At 36.0% G+C, this 13,616-nt stretch overlaps 1 protein-coding gene across 4 annotated transcripts in view; it reads right to left on the reverse strand.

The window, feature by feature from the left end:
* Window positions 1-826: 826 nt before the first annotated feature.
* DMD (dystrophin) overlaps window positions 827-13,616 on the reverse strand; it is a 2,133,690-nt gene continuing 2,120,900 nt past the window's right edge. For 3 of the 4 annotated variants that reach the window (XM_027841994.1, XM_027841966.1, XM_027841985.1), the window contains 2 exons: window positions 8,925-8,956; window positions 3,250-3,358 (listed from right to left, as the gene is read on the reverse strand). In XM_027841994.1, the coding sequence (XP_027697795.1) occupies window positions 3,347-3,358; window positions 8,925-8,956 (44 nt within the window). In that variant the 3' untranslated portion in view covers window positions 3,250-3,346. Of the gene's footprint in view, window positions 3,359-8,924; window positions 8,957-13,616 lie in introns of all 4 variants that reach the window. The other variant, XM_027841976.1, reaches the window with a different exon arrangement.

Raw genomic sequence — 13,616 nt, forward strand, 5'->3', positions numbered from 1 at the left:
AACTTTCACTTTGTTCATCCAGGCATGTTCAAGAATTAGCCACTCAATCCTAAAGGACAGTGCATGACTATAAGATAGGCATTTAATAAATATTTGTTGATTGTTTAATTGATGAATGGGCAGAGATCTTCATTTGTGGAGGAAATTTCCACATTGGGAAAATCATCAGCATGATTTTAACCATACTGTTGAAATAACATTCTTTGCATATTCTTTTGGAAGCTTGAATATTTATTTAAAAAATAAGAATTAGCCACTTCATTCCATTTTTTCCCCTTCCTGTTTCCATGGTATTCTGGTATTCTGGACTTCCTATTACTTGACTGCCAGCTTTGCTTCCTTCCTTCAAGAAGAACAGTGTCCTTCTCCTCTAGCTAAGGTGGGCAGGGAGAGTTCCATGGCAAATGAACAAGAGAAAAAGTAGATGCTGCCAGGTAATTTAATGTTAGTATTGGGGATTTGGGGATTGTTTAATGGAGCAAGTAATTTAGGGTTTTGCTGGAACACGCTTTCCATAAATTTTTATGCTCTTTGCACTTATGTCATTGGAAGGGGTACCAATGGCTGAACTATAGGTAGGTTAGGTTTAGTAATTTTCTTAGCTCATGTCAAAATCATTTTGAGACAGTAAGTCAATCTCTGAAAGCTCTTCTCCTACACTGCTCCCTACTCAAGTTCCAAACCATTTATAATTATAAGATTCTGCGGAGAAAAAATGAGCTGCAAAATGAGTGAGACAGAATCACAGTTTTCCCGAGCATATCCCAAACCTCCACAAAAGATACCATGCTTAAATGAAATTTTTTTTTATAACATAATTGCGTGCTTTATTGAGATACACAGTAAAGCAGTATATAATACAATAGTAAGGCATATATTTGGTGAAATCTGATATGTCGTGAAAATGCATTAAAACTGAGATTTTAAAAAAATAATTAATAAATGTTACAGTGTTGGTGTTAAAACACAATATATCATGGTACCCAAGTAAGAAAGCAGTACTGGATAACAATGATGTCACATGCCATATGATGTTTGTGTTTCAGTTACATTGATTATGTTTTACAGTTTAATACTCTGTGGTTATAAGGAACATGAAGTAATGTCCAAATTATGCTTAAAAAGCAGCAATAAAGCTTTCAACTTTTATTTAAATATTTTGACACACTCCAAAACTAATGTCTAAAAGAGAACACAAAAAAAAGATGAAAACAAAACCGTGCAATCCCTTTGCCTCTGATTTTTAGAAAGAAACTCAAACTTATCAGAAAGTAATGAAACCCTTTCCTAAAAAATTTTTTTAAATTAACTTTCCTGGGGGTGGAGGAGGATAGAGGGGAGGCCCAAGTCAAATATATGGTCTCAGGCCATCAATGAGAAGGAAAATGAGACAAAAATGAATTGTAATTTAACTTGATAGTTGAGCTTTGGGTTTTCTGTAAAAAGAAAAAAAATAGACTTAAAATGAAGAGATCAGTTCACACAATGGACAAGTGGTGATGATGTGAAATCATCTGTACATAATTGTCAGGAACACCACAAAACCAAAGTGAGGTAGAAATAGCATGACAAGCCATGTTGGATGTTAATTATCATTAAAAATAACGAACAAAACCCACTCTCCCAAGATTAGTTACACTTCATATAAGAGGTAACAGATTTGCAAAATTAATGGGTCGCACATTGAGTTCCTATTTACTGAATGATAAAATCATAGACTAGTAAAATGACATAAAAATACTAAAGCTTCTACTACCAGTCCTCTTTTTCCTCTGGGATTATTTATTTATTTTAAACAATTTAATCTGTCTTCTCTCTTCCCAGCTGCAAGTCATCCTTACTTGTGCGGTATTATTTGCAGAGACTGGCAAGGGAGGAAAAGACAGATGATTTGGGTGTCTCAATTGATTAGGAACATTTTCCTCATTGCCATGTGGCTGCTTTCGCAATTGCCCATTGGAAAGGATTGACTGAACTAATTCAGAATTTCCACAGGATTACTTTCCACTAAGAACTGGAGCTTCTTAGACCTCATTTGCAATGGGAAGATGTTGAAAGCACCACCATGGCTTGACCTCTAGGGGAGTACACAGTGCAGTAATTAGGGAAGTATTTACGTATATCTGCAAATAATCCAATCCTTAGCTTCAAACTGTATAGTCTGCTCACTAGTAGGGAACAGCTAAGAATTTCTGTCCGGTAGACCCACCTCCTGTCTTATTGTAACTTACTGTGGTGGAAAGAAGTGCATCATGATGTTTTGCCTTCCTTTTGAGGAGGGATCATTAAATGAACTGTGGCATCTCCAGGGCCAGAATGTGGACTATATTAATCAATGTATTCACCTGGTAGAGTAAGTCCTATGTACTCACATGTTCTTAAAAAAAAACAAACCAAAAAAACCAAAAACCAAACCTTTAGTGTTGAGTTGTCAGTGGGAAAAGCTTGAATTAGCACCTGGAGCCCTGGGCAATAACTTAATGTGGGAGTCTCCTCCCAGCTCCAGGGTCCCATGAAAACCCATCTTAGTCTAGGCACATCAGCCAGGGCAGCTGTAAGCAGCTGTCTTTTACTTACAAAGTGGTGGGAACATCATTGAACTGGAAAGTTCAGTTTTTTTCCCCAATAAAGTATATGTGTGTATATCTATTATATATGAAATATATAATACACACACATATACATATATGAAAAACCCTTGGCTAGTCCCACCCAGACAACAATAAAAAAAAAAAAGCAAGGTAAAGCAGTCATGTTGGTGCTATTACTGGATCTACTCTCTTTAATATGCAAGGAAAAAGAACACAAAACATGAATCTCTTATATGGACAGAGAGCTAAAAGGATGCAAAACAATGCACTGCCTCAAAGGTTTTTTTTTTGTTTGTTTGTTTTTAGGGATTTTTATAAACAACATTTTTTTATAAAGCACACTGTAGTTTACAATCTTTCTTTATAACTGTTATAAATTTTTTTAAACAACCCGAAATGCGTTCCATATAAAGAAATGGCAAGTTATTTAGCTATCAAGATTTTACATGTAGTTTTCTTACAACTTTTTTGTACAATTGCATAGACGTGTAATACCTGCCATTGTTAACAAAACAATAACAGACTTAGGAAACTACTGAAATCTACAGTATAGTACCACTACCCTTCACAAAAATATAGATTTTTTTTCTTGTAAACTCTTACGGTCTAATCCTCTTTGTTGTATGAATATTATAAAAACCATGCGGGACATCAGGAGTTGTAAAACATCTATTCTAACCTTTCTTCATCAGTCATGACTGTAACTAAGGTTTCCATCGCTCTGCCCAAATCATCTGCCATGTGGAAAAGGTTTCCTACATTGTGTCCTGAAAAACAAAGGTAAAGAGAAAGAAATGCTTTCAAATGATGTAAGAATCCAGCACATTGACATCAAGCAATCTGGAGATCATCCATGTATTTTTTTTTGTTTGTGTGTGTGTGTGCAGACAACACAGAAGCTGCTTACAGTTTGGTCTCTACCAATTGCCAGTAAGAAGCAAAGCCACATTATAGACATTACACACCTGTTAGTATAAATGTGACATTAAGTTAGCATTATTAGAACAAAGTTCAAATGGAAAATTTTCAAATACTACATTTCAGGACTTAAGAAGTGATAGGTTGCCATGGGGACTGACTTAAAGCATAATTCTTTCCAAAACTGCACAAACACACTGTGCTCTTATGATTCCTGCAAGTTAGAGTTTTCCTATCATAATGTTTTGAAAGGACATCCAAAGTATTACCTGATGGGAATAATAGTGGGTTTCTCAGCTGCCTCCATACTTGCTCCAGTTCTGAATCCATGCATGCACTCCAAGGAGGGGAAAAGAGTCCACTGGCCATTAGGGAGAGTTTCCTCCTGCTCTTATGTGACCCAGAATGTATCTTGGCTAACTTTGCTTAGCTTCCTATTTGAGTCTTTCCAGAGGATCCTTCAAAACACTCCTGTTACTTAGTGACATGAGTATTTGGACATGAGTTGGGAACCAATGCTTTGGTGAGAAGAAAATCTAGATTCCAGATTTGGAGGTCAGCTCCTAGCTCTAAAGCAAATTTGTAACATTTTTCCATTAAGTATTTCATCTTTGCAACTGGTGACTAGAATAACTTAAGTTTTTAGTTAACTACCTAAGCATGAAATCTACTTTAGGGGGCTTTTGCTGGTGAGGCTGAAAGAATTTCTTTCCTTGGTTATCTTATTTGAGAGCAAAAATAAACACCTGAAATTATCTTTTCTGTATAGTATAAATATTTAAATTGGAAACTTTCAAGATGGAGATCATTTTTTAATGTCTAATTACACTGGAGACTAGTGATAACATGAAACACTATAACATGGAATTTGACATTATGTAGCTTTATTTCAGATCTTATTCAAGTAGAAGTTACAGGAATGATTTGATTATAACATGATGGTATCAATAATCTGTCCCATAACAAGAAATCTGAAGAACGGTATTATTCACTGAGATGGCAGTGTATATTCATTTACAGGCTTTGAAAAATTTTAAATTCTAGGTAATGTTACCTGAGAAAATTATAGCTTGCTTCTTAATAGGCATCTCATTTTTTTATATAGTTAACCTTTCATTTTTTGATCTCAGTAAATTATCCACCTGACTTCTGAATTATGAATGCTTTACTGAGTTACTAGCCCAGAATATATCTATTTTATATATTCCCATAATAAAATAGTTCAACAAAATTTAAGTGCAGACCATAACAGAATATATAGACTAGTCTAGAATTTATTTCAATAGATATCCCTAGACATATTTTTAGAAAACAAAATGGAACCAGGATTTGGGAGACTTCGTGGAACAAGGAACTGTTGATGGGACCTACTCAAGTTGAGGCTTATTAAAAATTTAGTACCATTTAACCATTTACAACAATGTTACAGAGTTAGCAAATCTCTTTGAACTTGCTATGCAGAATAATTACATTTTTGAAACCACTTTTATTTTTGGTGGAGATTGTAAATGAAACACTTCCGGCAAGGCATGTGCACTATTTCATGAATATGACCAATGGCTTGGCAACCTCCTAGTGCCCATTTCAATAGCCTTATGCTCTAAGTTATAAAAATCACAGGTAAACACAATAGACCATTTGCTGCTCCCTGGAGATCGGAGTAAATGTCAACTGGTGCCACTGGGCTCCCGGGTGCTCCCCGACATTATTTTTGATTGTTTCCCAGCTCTGCTATATACTCCTGAACAATCTTATTTGTGGATAACCCATTCACAGATAAAAAGAACGCAGTGATTATAGACATTTACTTGGTTATCACTTTAACTGTTATTTAGAAAACTATCCCTACAAAGGGGAATGCAAAACATAAGATTCTTATAACCTGACTCTTGCATGTGAAATTTAATACATTTCTTATTACCTTTACTAGATTTCAGTGCATTAGGGGCCTTTGACATATACTGCAAACTACAGAAACAAGCAACATCTTGAGGGAAAGGAAATCGCTTAATATTGAGTTTATTCTAGTCCTGGTCTTTGAGTTCGCAGCAACTAAGAAGTATTCATTTGGGCAGGTGTGCTTTATGATGTAGGCAGTAGCTCAAAAGTAAAGACAGTAAAGACATTGCATTTTATATATAGGCAAACAGTGGCCCTATATCCCTGCAATGATCTTCAGTCACTATAAATGGTTAAATTTTAAATAACTGATAAGAAAACATCTTTATTCCAAATAATAGCATGGAATAAATATGGACATAATCCATAATTATAGCATGCCATTTGAAATGGCAGCTCATTATCCTTAAAAGAAGTTAATATGGCTCCACTAAAGTTTGGATGCTCATTACTGTGCTCTGTATCAGATGTGCTAATGTTCCTGATATATTTTTACACATGACCTCTGTGATCACTTTTATGATTTCAAAGAAAATTCGGCCATTTTCAGACATCCCCAGTGTGGAGCCTTCAGTAATGCTCTTAACCTTTCTAGGACCCTGTTTCCTCATTTGAAAAAAGGGGTTGGAAAAATGGCCTGTTAGGTTCCTTCCAGCTCCCATGATTCTATATTTTTACGTACTGACCTATGTCATAGGCCAGGTCTTTCAACTTAACAGACTTGGAGGCATAAAGGGAATTTGCACTGAAGCAAGGAAAAAATCCTTATCTTTGAGAAAATGCTGCCCAGAAGATACAGACCCAAATCCACCTAGAGCAAAAAGTCTATTGTAATGTGACATAACAGATTTATATCTTGCTTCCAAATTATACCATATATGTGATTGTAGCATTAATGATGTCATTTATTTCACCTGACAGATTTTTATAAAGGTAAAATAAAAATCTCATGCCATTATCATACTAGGCAATGAACAGAAGTCATTATTCAGACCTTTGCAATCAGCTTTAGGCATAAACTGATGCAAAAATACATCTACAGAAGGTGTTAGTTTAATCGACTCTTAAGTAGGTATTGTTGAACACAAACATAACATATGTTGAACTTTTTATTATATTAGGTCAGCTCCCTGCTTTTCCAGTTTGGTGCTAATAGTGACATATTTAGTCTTTCATATACCATAAATGCCAGAGGAGGCTGTTTTTCATGTGAATTCTCAATTCACTAGAATTGAGACTTTCTGGCAAAAAGCCAGTGACTAAATCTCAATTCAATACGTCAACTTTTCACAAAAATAAAATTTGCCACTAAATGAATGATATTCAGATTGCCAGAGCAATGTCTGAATACTGCATATCTTCCTCTACTTATCATTTAATCTCTGACAAGTCTGGTTGATTGTCCAGATGAGCTATTTCCCGTTTATAATCTGTCACAGTAACTTGGTTTCTTGGCTTTCTGAAAATATTAGGGAGGTTTTTCATTCATAAGCATCCTAATAGCATAGAATATTATTTCAAAAGTCAATTATATATTTGTGTGAACTGTAGTGTTGTATCACCCTACACTGACAGGCATTTCAAATCACCTTTATAAAGGTGAATTGTCTAATGTACTATCACTTCTTATGCAGGCATTACTGAACACCAGCATAACGGATTACTATTACTCCATTATGTCCAGATGTAAAGAACATATCTCTGTTTCATGTAACCTGCATCAGCATGGTCATACAAAGGGTCTGGAGAAGCAATCTGTTAAGAATGCTTGGGGACCCTTTAATCTTCACACAAACAAATGATTCTATTCATGTGCCTGGGTCACTTTGAGGATGTCAGTGCCATTGGCTAGGAAGTGCCTGGGCCCAGATTCAGGGGGAAGAGTCATATGTTCAGTTTTAGACTCCACTTCCAGCACCCAGCAAACTGAATTGTGCATAGTAAGAATCTGATGGATTCTGTTCTAATGATTGGGTTCTGTCTGGTCACTCCAGATTTGACATGTGCTACTTCGGTTATTGGACCTGTGCCTTTCTTTTTGCAAAAGTAAACAAATACACCAAAACTCTTCGGCGTAACACTATTATGATGGAGCCTTTTGGGTGGTGGGGAAGTGGCCCTTGGGAAGGGAGTTCAGGCAAAGAGGGAAGATCCATTCCCACTAAATCCTTGCTATCACCTTAATTACATTTGTTGGCCTTAAGGGAAAAAAAGCTCAGAAGATAAATAGAGTTTTATGTTTGTGAGTCCTCCATGTAACTCAATTTGAAGAAGTAATAGTAGCTATATGTGGCATATAATTTGAACTGGCATTTTAAAGTTCGACCAATTCAGACTTCCTTAGTCTTTCTAAGTTAGAATCTATTCCTTCTTTTTACTCCCTCCATAAAATCACTCCATATATCCTAGATGTGAGCATTGGCTTTGACACAATTGAAAATACTGGTTATAATAAATCAATTTTTTGAGGGGGTTATATTTAATTAGAATTACATATACAGCATTTCTGGAATGACCAAAAAATTAGTATTTCCTCAAATAAGTTTATACAAAAGGTTTTTCCCTCTCAGCCTATAGGTATAGTTGGGGGGAGGGAGGGAAGCATCCTTTACAGCATGTCACTTCTTGCCTCATTTATTGTAAACCCTTAGTAAGGAAAAAATACTATGTTAAACAGCAGACCGGTAGTCTCTAAACACCTTCTCCTTCAATAGTCTCTTGACTGGGTACTATAATTCATCTTTCACAAAATGTATGGCAAGACTCAGAGCAGCTGCAATGGAAACCCCAAGACCACACAGAATGATAATGCTGTGCATTATAACCTTATTCTCATTTACAGGGATTAAAAAATAACTCATCAAATGCTCAAATCCATTTTTATGCACATCTGAACATGTCTGACATCAAATACCTTCCTCTTCATTCCTTAATTTATACTCCAAGTTATGAATCATTCCATGGAAAGTAGTGGCACTGATTCAGTAGAGCTTAGCGTAAAATACATGACACCTTTTGATCTTCAGTTTCTAAAGGGTTCACTTTCTGCCCCTGAAAGGGAAACAGTACATGAACCAGTAAGAGGGGAACAGCACCAACAGCACAACTCTGGCTCAAAAAGCTAGAGGTCTGTGCCCAGAATGAAGTTCCATTATTAGTTTATTAAAAAAAAAAAGTCTGAGGCTAGATGTGCTTTGAGTCATCTCTTATGTTCAATCTGTGAGAGCAGCAAAGACAAATATTACGATTCCAACCTGTGGACCTCAAAGGGTTGTCATTTAAAGTTTCCTCCTCTCTCCCGCCATCTTCCTGGTGATGGCAACTGTGGCGAACGCTTCCAGAAGGTTCCTTATGGACTGAAAGTTCAGAGGCACCAAATGTCTTTTGGTGAGAAGCACAGTGAGGAATGCGCTTGGTCACACAAACACACATGCACAGTTATGGCACAAATGCCAAACACAGAAAGCAGGATGTGACAGACAAGAAGCCATGGCAGTGAGCCTGAATCTCACTAACCTCTCTCATTGGCTTTCCAGGGGCATTTCTTCCTTTAATAACAGAGAGGGGAAGAGGCAGAGATATCAGAAAAGAGAAACAAAACCATGTGTCAATACAGTTTTTGTATCAATAAGGGTTTCACTTAGGAAACAAAGATGGGGCTAGTTAAGTTCCTCCCCCCCACCTCCAAACTTAAAAAGAAGCTCAAATAGACTTTTATGCACCCTTAACAACAACAAAAATAGAAAAGTAATCCAATTAATAGCACATAGCACGTTCCTGTTTGAGACCCCAAAAGCAAGTAGCGAACAAAGCATGAACAAAAATCAGTGTATTAACTGTGATTTTAAAAAAAGGCACAGTTTAAATCTACTAAATGAAAATGAAGATTTATGCCATTAATTTCAAATGCTATGGTGCAATACCCATTCAATGTTCCCGTCCCTTAAGTGACTGGATAATAAACACATTTAAACATTACACATACTTTCCAGCTTCCTGTGTCATAAACCTAACATGAGTTAAGTTCCTGTGTCACCACACACAAGCTGGTACCTGGCACAGAAGGTAAACTCAGTTCTCGTGAATGGATTTCACGCATTTGGTAAAAATAAAGAACAGAGACAGATACAGGACAGGTACAGAAAGAGGCATACTGGGGAAGGAATATGGGAGGCAATGAAGTCAGAATAAACACCTGCCTTCAATTCTCCAGTGCTTTACATGCTAAGTTAATATACTTTAGTCAATCACTGGAGGGCTCATTAGCCTTGCTAGTTTTACTGGGTCCAATGTCCTGTATGTAATTATTTGAAACATACAAAAAAGAACAAAACTAATCACAAAGTAGCTGGCTCTAAGGTGTAGTATTGGACAGAAAACAGGGCACCTTTAACTACATTTGACGTGTGCATGCAATGTGCACTTTATTGCCTTTCATTCCCAGTGCTTCCTGTCTGCAATCTGGGAATAAACTAAGAATAGTCGTCTTTAGGAGTTCATTCCTAGTTCAAGTCAGAACTCCAAAACCATAAGTAGAATCTTAGTTTTTCCTTTGGTGACTCAAACTACCTTCAGAATTTTCTGAGTTTGGCCAGATAAAAACATAACAGTTTAATAAAGATTCCAAGTTTGGCACTGTCAGGGTCAATGCCCTCCCTGCCAAGAATGGAAGAAAAGTGAGTGGCATCTCCCATGATACACCTACTGCCTGACTGGAGTCACAGGAACAGGGAAAGCAAGAAGTGACAACTTTTGAGGTCACAGCAATGGAGCTATGCCCAGGAGTTAGGCTGCTAGGTTTCTTGGCCTAATTTCATCAACCTCCCTCTGGCATGTTTATTAGGAAGTGCCAAGCCCTGGCTCTTACTTTTTTGCTCTATTTAAGACTATGTATTTAGGAAAGAAACATTTACTAGAAAGCACTCCATTCTAGCTTAATATAATTTAAGGTTCTGGAGTAAAAAAGACTGAATTAAAAACCAACCCAAACCAAAAGGCAAGCTTAGCTTTGTCAGAGAATCTCAGCGTTAGAAAGGCCATCTAATCCAACCTGTATTTGTATGAGATTCTCTTTTACAACATTACCAACAAGGTTTTTTCCCATTAGTGGCTGAAAACCTCTAGCAAGGGGGAAGCCCCTACATTTTATAAGCTAGTTCACTCCAATTTTAGATCTAATTGTAAGGAAAATTTTCTACATGTCAAGCCCAAATATGCTTCTTTCAGCTATTGTGTCCAATTTGGGTTCTGAGATCATGTTCAATCCTTCCATCTTTCTCAAATATTTGAAGAAAGAGATTACATCCTAATTCACCAAATCATCAAATCTTCTTGTCCTACTTTAGCCTAAACATACTGTTCTTTCAACTGATTATTCTTTTTTTAAAAAATTATTTTGTTTTTAATTTATGGAATAAAACAAGCATTTCCATAACACAGTATAATAAAAAAGATGATGGTACATGAAACTGCAAATCTGTTATATATGACTTGCTATTCCTTTTAAATACATAAAAATTATCATGTAAATTTCATTTTTTTCTTCCCTACCCACACCCCTTTTGCCCGAGAGATGAGACCATTAGACATATATATATATATACACACACACACATATATATATTTCTATATATGATTCTATATCAGTTCCTTTTCTGGATGCAGATAGCATCTTTCTTTATATTTGTTCTTTAGAGTTAATTTGGATATTTATAATAGTCAAAATGACTTATTCACTCAAAGTCACTCTTACTGAATATTCTTATATGGCATGGTCTTGAGGCCCCTAGCTATCTTTTTTCCACTCCTTTAAAGATTCTCCTTCAGCTTCTCAATATTCTTTTGAAAATGCACTGCTTGGATCGAGATACAATACTCTAGACCAGGAGTTCTTAACTTTTTTGGTGTCTTAAACCCCTTTTTGTTGGTTTGGTGAAGCCTATGAACTCTCATCAGAATAATACTGTTTTTAAATACAAAAGAGCTAAATTTTAGTTTGAATTTACCAAAAATGTATATGAATATTTTCCCCCCATTCCTCCTAAAATCTATCCATAGACGACTTGATCTAGACACAAACTAACCAGTCCAGGGTATGTGCTTGCTCTACATTGAGCAAACACTTTTAATACCGTAAATACAGATAGCTCTTATTTAAAAAAGTTGAACAATTCAAAGAATCAATGCATCTCTGTGTGTGTATTTGTTATGTATGTGTATACAGTATATCCGATATAGAAAGCATTTTTTTTTCCTATTGTTGTCGCTATGTCTCTATAAATCTGTGAAACAAAGGAAGCTAACTGGGAGTCAACTTTTTTTCTTTGAACTTTTGAGTTTAAAAAAAAAAAAAAGTACGGGCAGCTAGGTGGCGCAGTGGATAGAGCACCAGCCCTGAAGTCAGGAAGACCTGAGTTCAAATCCGGCCTCAGACGCATAATACTCACTAGCTGTGTGACCCTGGGCAAGTCACTTAACCCCACTGCCTAGCCAAAAAATAAAAATAAAAATAAAATAAAATAAAAAAGTAAGTACCAAAATAAATCTATGTTTTATAATCAAGATGTCTTAAAATGAGCTTCATAAGACCAATGAAGGCTCTATTAAGTCTTATAACGTGAAACCAGTGAAAAAGGAATATTCTGAGAACCTTAAGATTTTGCAAGAGGGACTTTTTGGGTCTGAACAAAAGGCATAGTCAGATTTTGAGAATCAACCAGGAAATGGCCAATTTCTATTTGGGAAATTGACATTATTGATGAAAATTTATTACTTCATATTTCTTTGTCCAGAAAGGTAGGGTCTTTCTGTAGTACTGCTATAGTACAAAGGGAGTAACAATTAAATTTTTTTTTATGTAAACTAAAAGATAAAGAGACAAGCCTCTAGCACAGTGGCTAGATCTCCTCTGAGTGAATTCTAAAAAGACATGGCACTGGTAGAGGTGGCATCCATGCTGATGATATCCTGGATTCATGGAGTTCATCAAGGGAATTTACGTAAAACAAATACTAGCCATACATACTGTCTGTGAAGAAGAATGACAAGGCATATTTTGCCAGTTTCTAACAAAATAATGGTGCCTTAAAAGAGTAGAAAGACTGCAATGTCTGAATTTATCCTTTCTTCTGTTACTGTATTTAGACTTTATTGTTATTTAGTCCTTTTTTTAGTCATGTCCCACTCTTCGTGATCCCATTTGGAGTTTTCTTGGCAAAGATACTGGAGTAGTTAGCCATTTCCTATTTTAGCTCATTTTATAGATGAGGAAACTGGGGCCAACAGGGTTAAGTGACTTGCCTAGGGTCATACAGCTAGAATGTGTCTGAGGTCATATTTGAACTCATGAAGAGGAATCTTCCTGACTCTAAGGCCTGGCACACTATTCACTGTGCTGGCATAATTATCCCATTTTACAAAAAGTTACTATGTTTTAAAAATGTCAGAGAAGCTTAGAAACTGGGAAGGGTGGCAGGTGCAATAAAGAATAGTTTCTTCGTCACAACTGAGAGTTCATTTTGTAGATGGGAAAGGTCTTTGATGTAGAGACAAAAGACACTGAAAAGATTAAAAAAGTGTGTGTATTTTAAAGAATATAATATTATATATACACATATGTACATAAATAATATGTCACTGGGAACTAGTTCAACATATATTTATTAAGCCCCTCCCGTGGTAGGGGAAGATACAAAGTTTATATAAGGCACGGTCATTTTTCTCAAGAAGCTAATAGTTTGGGAGGGGTGGCATATGTGAAGAGAGGCAGTGTAGTATACTGGAAAGAACCCTGGATTTGGAAGCTGAAGACTTGAATTGTGGTCCTGCTACATGCTAACCTTGGGGAAATCATTCAGACTTCTCTGGAATTTGGCACATATGTAAAATAAAGGGGTTGGACTAGATAATCACTTATGTGTTTCCTTTCTAGTTTTAAATACTTTGGTATAAGTGTAATACAAAATTAACAATATAAATTTTTTTGCCAAAGATACGATATTTTGTAGGGTAGTAGGAGCATCTGCAAAAGACTGATAATTTGTTTGTAAACTGCCATATATAAGCTCAGCTTAGATAATTAACAAAATTTTGGTTTGTCTCTGAAACCTTAGTTGATCTGTTTATAGACTAACCACTACTGGTTAGGAAGCATTTCTTAACACACACACACACACACACACACACACACACACACACACACACACACAC

This window comes from Vombatus ursinus, unplaced genomic scaffold, assembly GCF_900497805.2.
Source record: "Vombatus ursinus unplaced genomic scaffold, bare-nosed wombat genome assembly UNPS02004827.1, whole genome shotgun sequence".
NCBI lineage: Eukaryota > Metazoa > Chordata > Mammalia > Diprotodontia > Vombatidae > Vombatus > Vombatus ursinus.